General features: G+C 46.2%; 1 protein-coding gene across 1 annotated transcript in view; it reads left to right on the plus strand.

Moving 5' to 3' along the window:
- Window positions 1-17,752, plus strand: part of LOC123487486 (tripartite motif-containing protein 16-like) — a 30,065-nt gene extending 12,313 nt beyond the window's left edge. Inside the window, exons 3-7 of the mRNA XM_045218686.1 lie at window positions 4,266-4,361; window positions 16,324-16,557; window positions 16,660-16,819; window positions 16,945-17,004; window positions 17,241-17,752. Of these exons, the coding sequence (XP_045074621.1) occupies window positions 4,266-4,361; window positions 16,324-16,557; window positions 16,660-16,819; window positions 16,945-17,004; window positions 17,241-17,752 (1,062 nt within the window). The remainder of the gene's footprint in view (window positions 1-4,265; window positions 4,362-16,323; window positions 16,558-16,659; window positions 16,820-16,944; window positions 17,005-17,240) is intronic.
- The last annotated feature ends 1,738 nt before the right edge of the window (window positions 17,753-19,490 follow it).

The following is a 19,490-nucleotide window of genomic DNA, read 5'->3' on the forward strand; positions in this document are numbered from 1 at the left end:
CATTGCTCTCTGGGTGGTACCCCGAGGTAAGGCTAACCGAGACCCCCAGGCGTTCCATGAATGCCCCCCAGACTCTGGAGGTGAACTGGGGACCTCGGTCGGACACAATATCCTCGGGGACCCCATAGTGCCGGAACACGTGGGTAAATAGGGCCTCGGCGGTCTGTAGGGCAGTAGGGAGACCCGGCAGTGGGAGGAGACGACAGGCCTTAGAAAACCGATCCACAACGACCAAAATGGTGGTATTACCCTGGGAAGGGGGTAGATCGGTCACAAAATCCACCGAGAGGTGGGACCATGGTCGTTGTGGAACGGGCAGAGGATGTAACTTACCCCTGGGCAAATGTCTAGGTGCCTTACACTGGGCACACACCGAGCAGGAGGAGACATAAACCCTCACATCCCTGGCTAACGTTGGCCACCAGTATTTCATGCTAAGACAGTGCAATGTCCGGCCAATACCTGGATGTCCAGAGGAGGGTGATGTATGAGCCCAATAAATAAGTCGATCACGAACCTCGAGCGGAACGTACGTCCGCCCCACAGGACACTCGGGGGAGTAGGGTCGGTACGCAGTGCCCGCTCGATTTCTGAATCGACCTCCCATACCACAGGAGCCACCAAACAAGACTCCGGCAGAATGGAAGTAGGCTCGTTGGACCTCTCCTCTGTGTCATACCGCCGGGACAGGGCGTCTGCCTTACCATTCTGGGACCCAGGGATGTATGTGATCTTAAAAACGAACCGGGTTAGGAACATGTTCCACCTAGCCTGACGAGGGTTCAATCTCCTAGCTGCCCGGATGTACTCCAGGTTACGGTGATCCGTCAGAATGAGGAAAGGGTGTTGAGCCCCCTCAAGCCAATGCCTCCACACCTTTAGGGCCTGGACTACGGCTAACAGCTCCCTGTCCCCAACATCATAGTTACTCTCCGCCGAGCTGAGCTTCTTGGAGTAGAACGAACAGGGGCGGAGTTTAGGTGGCGTGCCGGACCGTTGTGATAGAACTGCCCCAATACCGGTCTCGGACGCGTCTACCTCTACTTGGAATGGGTAAGAGGGATCCGGATGCGCCAGCACTGGAGCTGAGGTGAACAGGTTCTTTAGTTTGACAAATGCCCGGTCCGCCTCAGCCGACCACTGCAAACGCACCGGACCCCCCTTTAGCAGAGATGTAATGGGAGCTGCAACCTGTCCAAAACCCCGAATAAACCTCCGGTAGTAATTAGCAAAACCCAAGAACTGCTGCACCTCTTTTACAGTGGTTGGAGTTTGCCAATTACGCACAGCCGATACCCGATCTACCTCTATCTCCACGCCAGACGCGGACAACCGATAACCCAAAAAGGAGACGGATTCCTGGAAGAACAGGCATTTCTCTGCCTTGACATACAAGTCATGCTCCAACAGTCGTCTCAACACTCGGCGCACCTGGGCTACATGCTCGGCTCGTGTAGAAGAATACACTAGAATGTCATCAATGTACACCACTACACCCTGCCCATGCATGTCCCGGAAAATCTCGTCAACAAAGGATTGGAAGACTGAAGGAGCATTCATTAACCCGTATGGCATGACGAGATACTCGTAATGACCCGAGGTGGTGCTAAATGCTGTTTTCCATTCATCCCCCTCCCTAATGCGCACCAAATTGTACGCGCTCCTGAGATCCAACTTTGTGAAGAACCGCGCTCGCGTAATGACTCCGTCATCGTCGCAATCAGTGGAAGTGGGTAACTGTATTTCACTGTGATCTGATTGAGACTACGGTAATCAATACACGGGCGCAATCCCCCGTCCTTCTTCTTCACAAAGAAGAAACTCGAGGAGACCGGAGAAGTAGAGGACCGTATGTATCCCTGTGCCAAGGACTCGCTATGTAAGTCTCCATAGCCGCAGTTTCCTCTTGAGACAGGGGATACACATGACTCCGGGGAAGAGCTGCTCCTGTCTGGAGATTTATCGCACAGTCCCCCTGTCTATGAGGAGGTAGCCGTGTTGCCCTCGATTTGCTAAACACAAGTGCTAAATCCTCATACTCGGGGGGAATGCGCAGTGCGGGCACTTGGTTCGGACTCTCTACCGAGGTCGCCCCTATGGAAACACCTAGACATCTCCCTACACACTGGGCAGACCACTCCATAAGAGCCCTCTGTTGCCACGCTCTGGTAGGATCGTGGGTGCTTAACCAGGGAAGTCCCAACACCACTGGGTACGCAGGAGAGTCAATCAGATAGAACTGAATGATTTCCTCATGACCCCCTTGCGTCGTCATCGTCAGCGGTGCTGTGACATCCCTGATCAGACCCGACCCCAACGGCCGGCTGTCTAATGCGTGGACAGGGAATGGAACTTCTACCGGCCGAAGGGGGAATTCCTAACCTAGCACAAAATGCCCGATCAATAAAGTTCCCAGCTGCGCCTGAATCTACTAGCGCCTTATGCTGGGAATGAGGTGCCACCTGTGGAAAACGCACAGGAATACTCATGTGACCAACAGAGAGCTCTGGGTAAGTGGGGCGCCTACTCACCTGAAATGACTCCCCCAGTGCGTGACCTGTTGTCCCCTCTCTCAGAAGACCCTCCCCAGCACCTGGCCGCGGTGTGTCCTCCACGGCCACAGTTGGTGCAGGGGTGGCCCCCTCGGGTTCTCCCTCCTCCTCTCTCTAGCGCCAGCACCCCGAGCTCCATGGGAATTGGCTCGGAGGTGCTGGAGGATGGAATGGGACGACCCCCACTCGGGGACGTCCGCGGGTGGCCAGCAGGGTGTCGAGCCGGATGGAGATGTCCACCAGCTGGTCGAAGCATAGGTTGGTGTCCCTGCAGGCCAGCTCACGACGAACGTCCTCTCGCAGGCTACACCGGTACTGGTCGATGAGGGCCCTCTCATTCCATCCCGCATCCGCAGCTAACGTCCGGAACTCCAGTGCGAACTCCTGTGCGCTCCTCTTCTCCTGTCGGAGGTAGAACAGACGCTCCCCCGCCGCCTTCCCTTCAGGTGGGTGATCGAAGACTGCCCGGAAGCGGCGGGAGAACTCAGCGTAGGTGATGGTAGCTGCGTCTATTCCCCTCCATTCGGCGTTGGCCCACTCCAACGCCTTTCCAGATAGACAGGAGATGAGGGCGGAGACGCTCTCGTATCCCGAGGGCGCTGGGTGTATAGTAGCCAGGTATAGTTCTACCTGCAGGAGAAACCCCTGACACCCGGCTGCAGAACCGTCATGTGCCCTCGGGAGCGAGAGCCGAATACCACTGGGTTCTGGCGCTGAGAGAGGAGGACTGACCGGTGGTGATGGGATGGTGTATGAGGACGTTGGCACCTCTCCATTAGCCAACCGGTGCAGAGTGTTGGACACCTCGCCCAAAACGGCCTCCAGTTGCCGGATCATGGAGTCCTGATAACTGAGCCGTTCTTCTAGCGACCTGGGTGTCGTCGCTGATCCTGCTGACTCCATAGTAGGTGTGTTGTTCTGTCAGTCTGGACCCGATGTGGATGTGATGAGGAGTCAGGCGCAGGACACAGAGGTTTAGTCCAACAAACTTTACTAGTACAAAGTGAAAAATATCCAAGACACGACCTCGAAAAACAGAGGCGAGTGAAATACGCAACATGCGTAAAACTAAACAAAACATATAGAGCGCAAAACACGCAGCTCCAAACGACACGCGGACAACAACACACAATCTACCTAACACAAAACACGGAACTTATAGGACACGTAATTAGGACACAAATAGACACAGGTGTACCAGACAGACCAAAGCAATCAACACACGAAACATACAACGGTGGCAGCTAGTATTCCGGGGACGGCGAACGCCGAAGCCTGCCCGAACCAGGAGGAGGAGCAGCCTCGCCCGAAACCGTGACACTGATAAACAAATAATTAAAGATACAGTAGGAACTAAGGCTGTTTGAATATGAGATCATTCAAATGATATCGATCCTCAGCAGAACAAATATGAACACAAACCTTGAGTATATTGATTTTGCTCCAAATGTTTCACAATTTTCTAAAGTCAAACAACATTATCATTCCGAATGCCCTTTTATGAGTCCAAAGTTCAGTCTCAACCCCTTGATACATGTACGCCTACCATGAAAACTATAATCATTCACATAACAACATAATAAAATAATTTCACACAGACAGTTCCTCAACATTTTAATCCCTAACTTCTATGTGCCCTATGTCACATTACTATACTATTGATCTACTGGACAAATAAAGCTTGATAGCTCATTGAAGAGTGATTATCCACAGAGGCAGCTGGGGATGAGTCATCAGAAGGTCCAGCAGAGATTCCAGGAGAGAGAGAAGGAGCTGAAGGAGCTCCAACAGGCTGTGGAGTCTCTCAAGGTGAGTATTGTTGACCAGAGGAGACACACCATTTCACTTCTCTCCTCCAGTCAGAGAGAGGGAGAGAGACAGGCCTCTATCTAATCCCACTGACCCCACTGTTGGAAACAGGACCCCTTTCAGAGAACACACGGCTTAATGTAACTGACTGGATATGAACCCGGGTCTACTGTGGGAGAAACCAACATCTTGGGGGTTCGATCCCCGGGACCACCCATACGTAAAAATGTTTTCACACATGACTGTAAATCGCTTTGGATAAAAGCGTCTGCTAAATGGCATGTTATATATTATTAAGTTCCACCAAGAGGAGATTCCCTACTGGGCCGACACTGATTTTAAAGTCACAAGTGGGCTACCTCATCACATAACCATGAGTAACCATGAGTGACTCATGTCCGCTATACATTAACAGGGAGCTCTCTCTCACTCTCTCTCAATTCAATTAAATGGGCTTTATTGACATGGGAAACATATGTTACATTACCAAAGCAGGTTAAATAGATAATAAACGAAAGTGGAATCAATGATCAGAAATGAACAGTAAACGTTACACTCACAGACGTTTCAAAGTAATAGAGACATTTCAAATGTTATAATTCAAGTGAAAACAGAGTGAGTCAGACCGAGTTCTGGAGGTGAAATGGAAATGAATGAGGGAGAGTTAAGTGAGGTAGAAGGTATGGTGAAGAGCTCAGAACCAGAGCCTGGCATCAATGGACATGATAAATAAGAATCTGGTGCAGTAGGAGTTACATTGTTGGAGAAAGTGGATCCATACATTTTGGCAGATTCATTTGTGGTTTCAGGGTGGGTGGGAAAGGAGTTGGGTGCAGTTGAATCAGTGAAAGTAACCTGTAGTGGACTTGTGATATTTGTTTGTGTTTCTTCTGACCAGAGGGAGTGGGCGCTCCGTGTCACGCAACTTGGGTCAAGATCAGTTTTTTGCTTTGCTCTTAGGAACAGGGCACCATTGAAAGGAGTGATTTCTGGGGTAATGTTAAGTGTGGAGGTGGAGCAATTGAAGATGAAGATTCCTGGTGTTTGTGATGCCCTCCGTTTGGTGCAGACCCTGTGTTGAGCGTGGTGAAACATAGAAGTCACTGTCAGCTCTTTTGAGTTTTGAGTCTTTACCCGATAAAGTCATGGTAGGATATATCAGTTATCCTGTTAGAGCTTTTGTGGCAAATCCACTGCGCTGATTCAGGTGCATCGTTTATGGTCATGTTGCAGCAGTTTGTAGGAGGGAGATTCCAAGATGTGGGAAGTGTGCAGGAGGGCATGGGATAGAGGTTTGTGTAGTTTCGGTGGATAAAGTTGTGTGTGTCAACTGTTGGGATGCCCATGTTGCTGGGGATCGGAAGTGTCCGGTGCGAGAGAGGCAGGTTGAGGTGGCTAGAGTCAGAGTAGTGCAGAAGGTGTCGTATGCTGAGGCAGTGAAGAAAGTAGAGGAGGATGGGTCAAGGGTGAGAGATCCTGAGAGGATCCCTGTGAGTAGTAGATCTGTGCCAGCACAGAGGGATAGGCCAACGACTGATATATGCTTCGGTAAAGATAGCTTTTAGCGTTTATAGCAATGGTTATCAACTGTACAGCAGAAATGGAACGTAAATCAAAGAAAAAAGATGTTGTGGTGGCAGCTGCAGAGAAGTATTTGGGCATACAAGATTAGACTTCAGAAGAGTTACAGGGTGTGTTGAGTGGTGGTGTCCCGTCCTCCCAGGCCGTTGGCATGGTGCAGGAGCAGATAGGGTCAAAGTAGTGGAATGGGTTAGTGGGTATTTAATGAGTGTAGGGTTAGTTGGAAGGGTGTTTTTCTGTATTATTATAATTTCCCCTTTTCCCATTTTGTGTCACAAAGTATAATGGATTGATATTATAGTCCAGTTGGGGGCGGTAATGCAACATAATGGATGCCAACCGCCGTTAAACTCCAAAGAAGAAGAACCGTTATATTATGGCTATGTACAGTGTTGTAACGATGTCTCTGTCTCTCTCATTCCATCACTTTTGCGGTAGTAGGTTGTGTGGGTCTCTGGTTATGAATGGGGTGCTGACAGACAATCGTTGATGGATATTTATAGAGCTCTGATCAGGACGACAATTGATTTTGGGTGTATAGTTTATGGAACAGCGGCAAAGACAGAATCCAGTATAAAGCTTTAAGGATATCTATTGGTGCATTTAAATCAACATCTGTATGTGCCTTACTGGTGGAGGCAGGTGAGATGCCTTTGGATATACAGTGTAAAAATGGTCATTATCTTATTGGGTTGAAAGGCTGTGAGGTTGAGCATCCCACTGCTACTGTTCTAGATGACTGTTGGGAATATACTAGTAGACAAGGCAGTGGTTTTGGTTGGACAGTTGGAAAGCTTGCTGATGATAGTGGTTTGAGGGAGTTGGAGGTTGGCCCTTCTGTGGTGATAGGGGATGTTCCTCCATGGTTACTCCCAGACCCTGTTGTTGATCTAACCTTGGTAGAGAAAAGGAAAGATTGGTCAGAAGTCAGTGATATAGAGAAACTGGTTGACAATTACATTGGTAGAAGTTTTTATACTTTTTTACCGCTTTTCACAGATGGATCCAAGGACCCAGATAGTGGGCGCACAGGAGCAGGCGTTTACGTTCCTGATTTTGATGTGCAGATATGTAGAAGACTAACAGATGAACTGTCAGTATACTCAGTTGAACTGTTGGTGATAATAGTTGCCCTCCAGTGGGTGGAGGACGTACAACCTGTTAGAATTATAGTATGCTCAGATTCTCTGTCTGTATTGAATAGTTTATCATCTGGTAAATCTAATAGGAGTGACCTGCTATTGGAGGTATTAATGTTATTATGGAGAATTGAGAGAATGGGTGTAGTAGTGAGATTCTGCTGGGTCCCAGCACATACGGGTGTGGAAGGGAATGACATTGTAGACCAGTTAGCTAAAAGAGCTTTGAAACGAGATATAATTGATATTAATGTTCCACTGGGTAGAGGTGAGGCCAAATGTAAGATCAGAGCCATTTTGATAGATGTGTGGCAGAAGAGATGGTACTCTGAGCACAAGGGCCGGCATTTATATGAATAGTTTACAGTTTTACAGAAAGGTCGATGGACCAAGATTCAAAGGTCAGATTAGGAAGGAAGAGGTGGTGTTTACTCGATTGCACTTAGAACATTGAACTCGTCATTACATCTGGTTGGCAAGCATGTGAATGGTTTGTGTCTGGGGGGTACGGTCGATGAAACGGTGGAGCATGTGTTGTTATATTGTTGTAAGTATGTTGAAGAGAGGGAAAGATTGAAGTGTAGGGTCATTGAGGTTGGGGGGGTTTGTAAGGGATTTTGGGGATGGGGGAGGGTCTATTAGAAGTTAGTAGGGCTCTTCTTTCTTTTTTCAGAAGTACTGAGTTAGGTAGGAGGATTAAGAAATGTTGGAAACCGTGATCGACCACACACTCCAGCACAGTAGGTGGCGGCATGCACCTTTAACGTTGGTTTGTGGACCGCCATTATATCATAGAAGAAGAAGTTGGTTGTGTGAGAGTTTTGTGGTTCGTGAGGAGGGCTACTATTCTTTTTTCTTTTGGTTCTTACGTATTTTCTGAATGTATTTTCTCATGGTGGAGGGTTTGTTTATTGGTTTCCACTGTTTATTGTTTAGAGTTGAGGGGGGAGTAGGGGTAGTTTGTTAGGGCGGCGTGATGGCCTCAACCGAGTGGAGAAGAAACGTTGTCGCTTCGGGTGCGTTCTGGAGAAAGGTGTGGAGGAAGTTTTGCTCATGGTCGGCGAACAGGTTGGAGCGGAGCATCTGCACTCTGCATCCAGAATGAACAAGGCGGTGGTTGTGTTAATGAAAAAGGTTTGTCTTGTTGCGAGTGGGTGTGTTGGAGCAGATTTCGCCTCTTTTTACAAGAGTTGTGGTGGCTAATCTGCCTCCGTTTATTACTTACGAACAGACCGGAAGTAGTTGGTTCGTTTTGGTTAATTTGAAAGTGGTTTTCGTGTGCTCTCAGCTGGGTGCCAAGCGGAAGCCGTTAAACATGTCTCTTTTCGTAGACAAGTGTTTGTTTCTTAACAAACTTCAAGGTTACGCAGGGGAGGGGTGGAACGCAGGGTTTGCTAGCACAGATAATTTTGGGTGTTTCTAGTGTGGGGATGTAGGGCATAATGCTAGTGCAGACAAGCGCGACCAACCGGCAGCGGGGGCTAGGACTAGGCTGGACACAATAAATTTTTAACGCCTTTTTCTGATAAACTACTTAATTACATCCGTCATGGAGCCCAGTTTCATAATATTACCATATGTCCCAGATGCTTGCCGTAGTTTAGAAATAATAGGACATGTTTCACCCTGCCAGCTCCTATTAGTTGTATTGAGCTCTGTGGCACCAACTCGCCTAATGAAAGTTATATTCCCAGCCCATTGTTCTGCGTCACAATGCCAGCTTCACTATTGTTGGTAATGAGACCAGCCCGTATTAACATTGTAGCTTTACCTCAGGTAACTTTTTATTAACAAGGTTATGACTACTAGGTGAGCAAACTCACTGTTCACCTGGGTACACCTTGTGGTGACCCACAGTGCTACGTATGGTTTGCGCAGAGGCAATCAAACAATTAACATTTTCTGGTCACGGTTAATCATATTTTCTTTCAGAAAAAGGTGTATAATCTAAACAAAACGCATGTCCGTCCTCTTTTTCAAGATGTGGCTGATTTTAAACAGCCAGAATAAAAAAATTCAATTAAGAAATAACTGTTTAAATTTTTAAAAACATTTATTGTTTCTATATTACTGCTGGGTAATTTGATATGTGTCGAAATCTGTAAGTTCGTAGGCATTGAATTGAGCGAATGCTGCGCAGGTTCACTGAGTTGTAAACTAAATGGATAGGTGTAGCTCATTGATTTATAGATCTGACACAGTTGCTACCTCAGATAATGAGCCTAGCAAGTGTCGTGAATGAGGTATGTAGTACCCACAGAAGGCCACAGGGAGGAGCAAGAGAGCTATAAACCTATTCATTTGTTTTGCTTTAAATACCCTAAACCTAACAATCAATCAATCAAATGTGTTTATAAAGTCCTTTTTACATCAGCAGATGTCACAAAGTGCTATACAGAAACTCTAACCCTACTTATAACCTATTTTAGCCTTAACTCTAACCCCTAACCCTAATTCTAGGGGAGGGTAGCCTAGAACACGTTTAGAAACTATTTTAGTAATAATTTTATGTTAGTAAATACCATTATAGTACTAAATAGCATTTATTGTTATTTTTTAAATAAAACCTATGTAATCTTTATTAGTCATTGTATTATATGTATTATTGCAAGGCAGAACACTTGATAAACAACACATTAGTTTAATTTTTTATATGTGGTTTGAACTGGGTGTGACCTAGTAACCTCTATGTGAAAGTCCAGCAATTGGCATGTCATAGGTGGGGCAGGTTTGAGACTGATCTCCAGAATTAATAAGAAAAATACACTTTATTTCTCAGCTGCCTCACCAATGTCTTTACGTGAATTAATAACTTTTAATTGCTAAATATTTCCAATAGATGGCTGCATAAGACCACAAAGCATCAGTTATAGGCTACAAGCATAAAATAGCGTGCAACCAAAGACTATGTCCTATGATTTTCTAAAAAGGTCACTCATTACTTTACAGTTAGCTATATACCTCATATTAGGCCTGTGTTGCTTTTGGGAGAGCAACAAAATATTAACTCTAGCAGGTATTGAACACCGGCCAAATAATCACTAGTCAGATGCGCTAACCTCAACCTTAGTAAACATGCATTATGACATCATCTTAATATCTCATATATTCCAGCCCACCAATAAATAATGCAACCATCGCGGTTAGAAAATGTACCTCAACATGCCCCTCGCTTGTGCTAGAAGGCAGAGTGCTCGCTGCCGCTGACGGCACAAGCTTTTTGCGGGGCTTGTTGATTTGGCTACTTGTTCGAGAAGGCAGAGTGGCTCTGTGCTGGTTGATGAATTTGACAATGAATGGACTAGAAAAATACATTTTTGTCGACCAGAGGTGACTGAATTAATGTTCGCGCTTTTTGATAATCGTTATAGTAATGAGCTATAATTTTAAAACATGAGCATAAAAACAGGTAATAATAAACATGAATCGTCATTATAGTACTTCACAGTAATGTGTTTTCAGTCCTTCCTCTTGCGTTAGCAGTGTGGAAAGGGACAGTAAAAAGCTCAGGCAGGAGTTTTTCTGTGAGGTGGAGTGGTGGTGTATCCAGGGAGAGAACTAAACTAATCTTCTGAAATGTCATTTGTGGTCTTATGCTGCCATCTATTGGAATTATTTAGCAACTGCAGTAGTACTGAATAAAGTGTATATCCTTACTAAGTGTATCCTTACTAAAGTAGTAATTACTCAAAATTGCTAAATATAAAATGTTCTAGTTCATTTGATCACTTACAACTAGGGGTGTAACGATTCGTTTTAACAACGATTCGATTTGTATCACGATTCGTGGTTGTCGATACGATTCAAGGACGTTATTGGTTCATTTAGAACGATACGATCCGAAACGATTCAGTGACTTGAAATCGATTCAGTAACCTTTTAGCCAAAAATTCAACCAGTGTGACTGAAATAAATACCTGGATACTGGACAGTGCAGGTGAAGTTTCCTAGATTCCTGTTTCTTGTAAGGACCGCAATGGTGGCTTGATAATTTCTCGCTCGTCGGCTTCTCCTCTGTCGTCCGCCATGCTATGTTTTGTTGTCTTTGCGCCTTTGCGCTGCTGCTGGCGCGGGGCGATGACGTCACGGATAGGCAGACTGAGTCGAGTAATGTTTAAAGCCTTTATCATTAAAAGTGCTAAGAAAAAACATCCATACAAAGTCTGACGTGCTTAAATCCAATGGGTTATTTCCTAGTATCGATACAATCGATTTATTATTATTAATGTTAGATTGATATATGTTGTCCAAAAGGCCAACTCGCCGAGCACAGATCGATGTAGTTGGATCATAGGAATATAAATCGATACATCGATGTAGTAGATGGTTCGTTACACCCCTACTTACAACCATAAAATAACAATTCATAGCATAACAAACAATGAAACTGACATAAACCAAAAACACCATACATTTAGTTAATTATCTAAAAAATAATATATATATTTAGATGGGTGACATTATCTGCCAAAGTAACACCCCCTTAACATATAAACAGACACTGGACACAGACACTGAAAATTAGCTTTTTTTATATAAATCTGGTAGCTCTCAAAAGAGCCTTTGCTTTGCTGAGCATTTAGTTTTCAGGAGTGTGCTGCCTGCCTGCCTTCAGAGGAGTCTGTCTGTGAATAATGTAAAGTTAATAAGTTATTGCCACACTTTCACAGAGGCCTAGTTTACATTTACATGTGAGTCATTTAGCAGACGCTCTTATTCAGAACGACTAGGGTTAAGTGCCTAAATCTGTCGATGTACAAGGGTACAGATTTCTCACCTAGTCGGCTCGGGGATTTCGAACCAGCCACCTTTCGATTACTGCCCAATGCTCTTAACCACTAGATTAAGAGCGTCTGCTAAATGACTCACATGTAAACTAAAGGTAAACAATCCACAAAAAGGCAAATGGTCGTAGATAAATGGTGAACTGGTTAAATAAAAGACTGCTCTTAGAACTTTCAGACTGCCATTGTTTTGGGGAAATAGGGACATGTCTGTCTATTTCACCAATTATGTCAAATATATGTATTAATTTTAATGGTTTGAAGTTCTACATCATTTTAATCAAGATAACCTATTATTTCTAATGATGTAAGTTTGGGCAGCGTATTGCTGGTAGTTAAAACGTCCCAAAAACAACATGTACTCCTGGAGCTCTGAGGTCGTCCCATTGTTTCCTTTAGGGGAAATATAGGTATGTCTCTTTATTTCACAAAATATCTCACAATGGTATATTTCAAGTCAGACTCCATTTTAATCAGGATAATCTCCTCTTTCTAATGACATCAGGTTGGGCAGTGTACTCTGCTGTCATCGATCGCTAGACCAGAAATAGTCAGAAGTTTACAAAAATTCCTACTTCCTGGTAATGCAGATATAAGCACACTTGGCACCATCGAGGTGTGGATGTTTACTTTCTACACCAGTTGTTATTTATTACTTATGTTTTTCTGTTTCGTCCTAAGAACAGATTGTAGTGGTGAAATAAAAAGGTAGACATTTTTTGGTGCCATTTAGGGAAAATTGAATTCTAAGGATCATTCCAGTCAGAAGAGGCTCAGTGATGGTTCGCTTCAATTAATTTGCTTTGGCCTCAGGCTAGTGTTCCAGCTCAGCCAATGCTCTTTGGCCATTTTACAACCTTCAGTGAATTTTGACTTGTTCTGTTGTCCAGCCTACTAGGACTCAGGGGGCAGAGGCTGGGAGGAGAGTAGAGCAGGGTCAAGTGGTGGTGGTACCAGGAAGGAGGAGAGTAGAGCAGGGTCAAGTGGTGGTGGTACCAGGAGGGAGGAGAATAGAGCAGGGTCAAGTGGTGGTGGTACCAGGAGGGAGGAGAGTAGAGCAGGGTCAAGTGGTGGTGGTACCAGGAGGGAGGAGAGTAGAGCAGGGTCAAGTGGTGGTGGTACCAGGAGGGAGGAGAGTAGAGCAGGGTCAAGTGGTGGTGGTACCAGGAAGGAGGAGAGTAGAGCAGGGTCAAGTGGTGGTGGTACCAGGAGGGAGGAGAGTAGAGCAGGGTCAAGTGGTGGTGGTACCAGGAAGGAGGAGAGTAGAGCAGGGTCAAGTGGTGGTGGTACCAGGAAGGAGCAGAGTAGAGCAGGGTCAAGTGGTGGTGGTACCAGGAGGGAGGAGAGTAGAGCAGGGTCAAGTGGTGGTGGTACCAGGAGGGAGGAGAGTAGAGCAGGGTCAAGTGGTGGTGGTACCAGGAAGGAGGAGAGTAGAGCAGGGTCAAGTGGTGGTGGTACCAGGAAGGAGGAGAGTAGAGCAGGGTCAAGTGGTGGTGGTACCAGGAAGGAGGAGAGTAGTGCATGGCCAAGTGGTGGTGCGCAGGCCGTGGAGAAAGCGGTGGTGGGGAGGGTTGCAGCTGGGCTACATGAGCTGAGGCAGGTTTCTGTAGTAACAGAGACTCCGGTGGGCAAAGGCTTGGTGGACTCATCCCAGGAAATATTGCCTGTCATTGGGGAAGAGGAACTGATCAGGTGGGAAGTGCAGGGGGGCAGAGACTGGGGAGGAGGAGGACGGTACCGTGCCAATGGAGGAGGAGGAAGAGGAAGAGGGGGGAGGTGAGTCTGCGGGAGCGGAGGACAAGGTGGTCTCGTTTTCAGACGGCTCATTGGATCCAGAGCTGACAGCCAGTCAGGCTGAGGGCCCAGTATATACGGTGAGAGAACTTTCTAGGTTCCTGATGGAGACTAAAGGGGAAAAAGATGGTTCTGCTGGAGTCTTATTTGATTGAGCCTGGAAGGTTTGTAAGGTCAGTACAACACGTGATGAAGAATGAGGGGTTTAGTGTCCTCTCACCCAGGAAGCGGTATAGGCTGAGAAAATGGGTCATGGGTTCTTAAGGTCATGTCTTCAGAATCTGCTTAAATTTATGTTTTTTTCTGGCATGGCGGCTTTATGGGCTTCTCTACTGGTTTCTGATTGTGGTGATTTCCCTCCCACCTCTTATGGAGATTTCACGGTTAGACTTCCTTAACATGAACGGTGACAGAGACTGGGGGAATATGTCAAACAAAAACATTAAAATGTCAAAAGAGGTGTGTAAGGGTAGGTTGTTAGTGGTTGACCTTGTCTTTGCTTTCATAAATGTGTATGTACCTGGTACAGGGCTCAGTTCTCTGTTTCACCAAATTCAATGTAAAGCTCTTCCAAGATGCCACTTTTTGCTCAAGCTTCCAAGGCTTTTGGGAGAGGTGGGAACAGCAGAAGGGGGAGTTTGAGTCTCTCAGTCAGTGGTGGGATGTAGGGAAAGCACAGATTCAGGTTTTCAGTCAGCAGTATACATATTTTTCCTCTTCAGAGGCCAGGAGAGTACTGGGGGAGCTTGAGCGGTGTATAAGTGAGGTGGAGGCTGAGCTGGTGGGGCAAGGTAGGGTGGGGCTACAAGATAATCTATCTGAACTACGCAGGGACCTAGGGGCTTTCTTTTCAGATGAAAGCAAAAGGAGCACTTGTAAGAGCTAGTTTTTCCATGTTGAGAGAGATGGATGCTCCCAGCTCTTTTGGGTTGGAGAAATAGAGTGGGGAAACCAAGAAAATCCATTGTTTACGTTGGTCTGATGGGCGTGTAACTTCTGTTGTGGGGAGATGAGGGAGCCTGATGGGTGGGTAACTTCTGTTGTGGGGAGATGAGGGAGCCTGATGGGTGGGTAACTTCTGTTGTGGGGAGATGAGGGAGCCTGATGGGTGGGTAACTTCTGTTGTGGGGGAGATGAGGGAGCCTGATGGGTGGGTAACTTCTGTTGTGGGGGAGATGAGGGAGCCTGATGGGTGGGTAACTTCTGTTGTGGGGGAGACGAGGGAACCTGATGGGTGGGTAACTTCTGTTGTGGGGGAGATGAGGGAGCCTGATGGGTGGGTAGCTTCTGTTGTGGGGAGATGAGGGAGCCTGATGGGTGGGTAACTTCTGTTGTGGGGAGATGAGGGAGCCTGATGGGTGGGTAACTTCTGTTGTGGAGAGATGAGGGAGCCTGATGGGTGGGTAACTTCTGTTGTGGGGAGATGAGGGAGCCTGATGGGTGGGTAACTTCTGTTGTGGGGAGATGAGGGAGCCTGCTGGGTGGGTAACTTCTGTTGTGGGGAGATGAGGGAGCCTGATGGGTGGGTAACTTCTGTTGTGGGGAGATGAGGGAGCCTGCTGGGTGGGTAACTTCTGTTGTGGGGAGATGAGGGAGCCTGATGGGTGGGTGAGGAGGGACAGGGAAGGAGTGTCACAAGCGGTGGTGTCGAGGCTGACGAAGTGGAGGTGGCTCATCTCCCAAGTGGCATACAGAGGGAGGGTGCTGATCATCAACAACTTGGTGGCATCCTCTCTATGGCTTAAATTGGCCATTCTCAACCCCCCCCCGGTGTTCTGCTTGTAGACCTGCAGCGCAAGTTAGTAAACATTTTCTGGTCAGGGTGGCAGCGTTCTGACTCAGCAGCACAGAGGCTACTGTACCGTACGGAGGTGGGCTGGAGGGAACCAGCATGTGCTCTGTTGAGGAGGGCTGGTGGTTTGGGGCTGGATCAGCAGATCTTCATCATGCGGCCGGAGAGACCCAATACAGCAGGGGTCTCTGATTTCTATGCTGCAGTACTGAGGGCTGGAGCAGCCTGAGGAGGGGCCACCACCGTTTCCACCACTGCAAGTGACAGCAGAGACTGGGGACTGGCAGGAGAGTCTGGAGGACTTACTGACTTTTAACACTCTGAGCTTAGTGGGAGTGAAGGGGCATCAGTGGCAGGGGGTTGTGGGGGCTGAGAGCATGGCAGGGTATAGGTGGAGGGGCTTTATAAGCTCCCAGTGCTGGAAAGGTCAGGGGTCGTCCAGTGGAGGGTATTACATGGAGCCCTGGACACCAATAGCTGGTTGGCTCGGGTTGACCTGGGAGTTGGGGAGGGGTGTCCGTTTTCTGCAATGACAGACTGTTCATCATGTTTTTTCTGTGTTGCCAGGGTAATCCATTACTGTTGACGCCTTAGGGTTGAGTTTGAGTTGTACAAAATGATCAACAGTGTGGAGATGTTTCAGGAGGTATGGGGGCTCAGGGGGGCTGTCTGTACGGCTGGAGAGGAGGGGTTGGATGGTCGGTTGGAATGTGGTGCTGGTTGGTGTATTGTACTGTGGTGTTGGGTACTGGATAATGTGATTGTGTGGAGGTTGTGGTGTCACGCAATGTGCTTTTAGGGGTGGGGGTGTTAGTGTAATGAGGATGGCTCATTAAATTAAGACAAGTCAGTCTCTCTCTCTCTCTTAACAGAGCTCTGCACAGGCAGCAGTGGTGGACAGTGATAAGATCTTTACTGAGCTGATCCGCTCCATTGAGAGAAGGCGCTCTGAGGTGAAGGAGCTGATCAGAGCCCAAGAGAAGGCTCAAGTGAGTCAAGCTGAAGGACTCCTGGAGCAACTGGAGCAGGAGATAGCTGAGCTGAGGAAGAGAAGCACTGAGCTGGAGCAGCTCTCATACACAGAGGATCACATCCATTTCCTCCAGGTAACTCAACTGCCTTGATACATGTGATATGAAATTAAAACTCTCAGTCATTTGGTTATGTTCTCTCTCTCTCTCTCTCTCTCTCTCTCTCTCTCTCTCCAGAGTTATCAGTCTCTCTCCAGTACCAGTGTATCTTCAGACTTACCCAGCATCGTTGTCCATCCTCTTCAGTACTTTGGAGATGTGAGTAAGACTGTGTCTGAACTGAGAGAGAAACTAGAAGACATCCTTAAAGGAGAATGGACCAAGATCTCCACTACAGGTGTGTTGAAAATAATAAGAACATCAACTTTAGACCATTGAAAGTTCCCTACTAGTCATATACATGTGGAATATGGTATGATGGTAACATTCCCTCTCTCTGTGAATGTGTTTGTGTGTCTGTAGTGAATATAGTGGATGTTGTACTGCCTCCAGAGCCCAAGACCAGAGAACAGTTCTTACAATGTGAGTCTCTTTATTCTGAAGTAACTAACAGTCTCTTTTTACTGACACTCCTAACAATCCCTCTAGAAATATATAGCAATAGTAGATCTAATCAAAGACTGGGTATCTATCTGACTCCTCATATTTCTCTGATTTGATCTCTGCTGTGCTTTAATCAAAGACAGGGTAGCTACAGTATCTGACTTAACTTATTGTTCTAACTCCCCTCATTGGTCTCTGCTCTGCTCTTCTCCCAGATTCCTGTCAGCTCACACTGGACCCAAACACAGCACACAAACGCCTCTCTCTGTCTGAAGGGAACAGAAAGGTGACACTTACAGACCAAGAACAACCATATCCTGTCCATCCAGACAGATTCACAAACAACTTGATGGTTCTGTGTAGAGAGGGTCTGTCTGGACGCTGTTACTGGGAGATGGAGTGGAGTGGGGAGTGGGTTTATACAGCAGTCTCATATAAAGACATCAGCAGAACAGGGACAGATGGTGGATTTGGATTAAATAACAAGTCCTGGAGTTTAGAGTGCTCTAGTGGTGGTTATTTGTTCATACACAATAATGTTGTGACTAAAGTATCAGGCCCTCTGTCCTCCAGAGTAGGAGTGGACCTGGATCACAAGGCAGGTACTCTGTCCTTCTACAGTGTCTCTGACACAATGACCCTCCTCCACAGAGTCCAGACCACATTCACTCAGCCCCTCTATCCTGGGGTTTCTAGCAATGGTACTGCTGAGCTGGTTAAACTGTAGTAGGGTCCACATAGATACTAGTCATGCTGGTGTAGTCTATAGCTGAGCTGGTTAAACTGTAGTAGGGTCCACATAGATACTAGTCATGCTGGTGTAGTCTATAGCTGAGCTGGTTAAACTGTAGTAGGGTCCACATAGATACTAGTCATGCTGATATAGTCTATAGCTGAGCTGGTTAAACTGTAGTAGGGTCCACATAGATACTAGTCATGCTGGTGTAGTCTATAGCTGAGCTGGTTAAACTGTAGTAGGGTCCACATAGATACTAGTCATGCTGGTGTAGTCTATAGCTGAGCTGGTTAAACTGTAGTAGGGTCCACATAGATGCTAGTCATGCTGGTGTAGTCTATAGCTGAGCTGGTTAAACTGTAGTAGGGTCCACATAGATACTAGTCATGCTGGTGTAGTCTATAGCTGAGCTGGTTAAACTGTAGTAGGGGTCCACATAGATACTAGTCATGCTGGTGTAGTCTATAGCTGAGCTGGTTAAACTGTAGTAGGGTCCACATAGATACTAGTCATGCTGGTGTAATCTATAGCTGAGCTGGTTAAACTGTAGTAGGGTCCACATAGATACTAGTCATGCTGGTGTAGTCTATAGCTGAGCTGGTTAAACTGTAGTAGGGTCCACATAGATACTAGTCATGCTGGTGTAGTCTATAGCTGAGCTGGTTAAACTGTAGTAGGGTCCACATAGATACTAGTCATGCTGGTGGTGATGGTCCCCAGATGTGATGATTCATTCTGCTCTGTTTTTATGTACAATGATTTGATTGATTTGATCTTCAGAAGATGTTGTGAATTACAATTCAATAAATTCATATTTCATAAGTGCAATGTTTTAATCTTATATATTCAAATTAATCATGATGTATGCTGTTAATGTATGTTGGTTGTCATTCAGAACCATTGAAATGTTTTCTCAATTGGTTCTCTGTCTCAATGTCATTTTCCTCAGTATCATGGAACAGGTAGTGTTACTTACTTGCTAATTGAACTATATGGGCCGGTTTCCCGGACAAAGATGAAGCCTAGTCCTAGACTAAAAAGCATGTTCAATGGAGATGTCCGGGAAACCGGCCCTAAATTTGATATATTTTATTCTCCCATACTGCTCAGTCAAGCAACATTAAACCTGTCCAGCAGGTGGTGCTATTAACCAAACAATAAAAACAGCAGATATCTTGACTTGCCACTCAGTATATCAGTAATGTTCAGAATTGTACTTTATTATCATTGGAGATTGATGGTCTTTTTAATCCACTATCTAGAGTCAGGAACAGATGAAGTCAGGTCTGCTACTGTTCAGTTATTAAATATGATTCATGGTGATGGGAAATAAAAAATCCATCTAGTAGTAGTTTTCCTTTGCTATTTATTCCAAGGTGTGTCTTTAACTTGTAAATGGATTGTGTTGAAGCTGGCATGTGGTGTGGATGATAGAATAGAGTGAATAGAGGAGAGAAGAGAGGAGGAGAGGAGAACATCATATAGAAGACAGATAAGATAGAGAGACAATTCATACCCAGGGGAGTTACTGACTCTGGCCCAAATGACACCCTGTTCCCTACGTAGTGCACTAGGCTACTTCTGACCAGATCTAAAGTAGTGCACTACATAGGGAATAGGGTGGAGATTTGCTCACTGTCATTAGAATGAAGATTTCCATACAGGAGTTACTGTCTCTGTCCCAAATCTCTCCCTGATCGCTACGTAGTGCACTAGGCTGAGGATGAGG

This window comes from Coregonus clupeaformis, unplaced genomic scaffold (genome assembly GCF_020615455.1).
Source record: "Coregonus clupeaformis isolate EN_2021a unplaced genomic scaffold, ASM2061545v1 scaf1724, whole genome shotgun sequence".
Taxonomy (NCBI): Eukaryota; Metazoa; Chordata; class Actinopteri; order Salmoniformes; family Salmonidae; genus Coregonus; species Coregonus clupeaformis.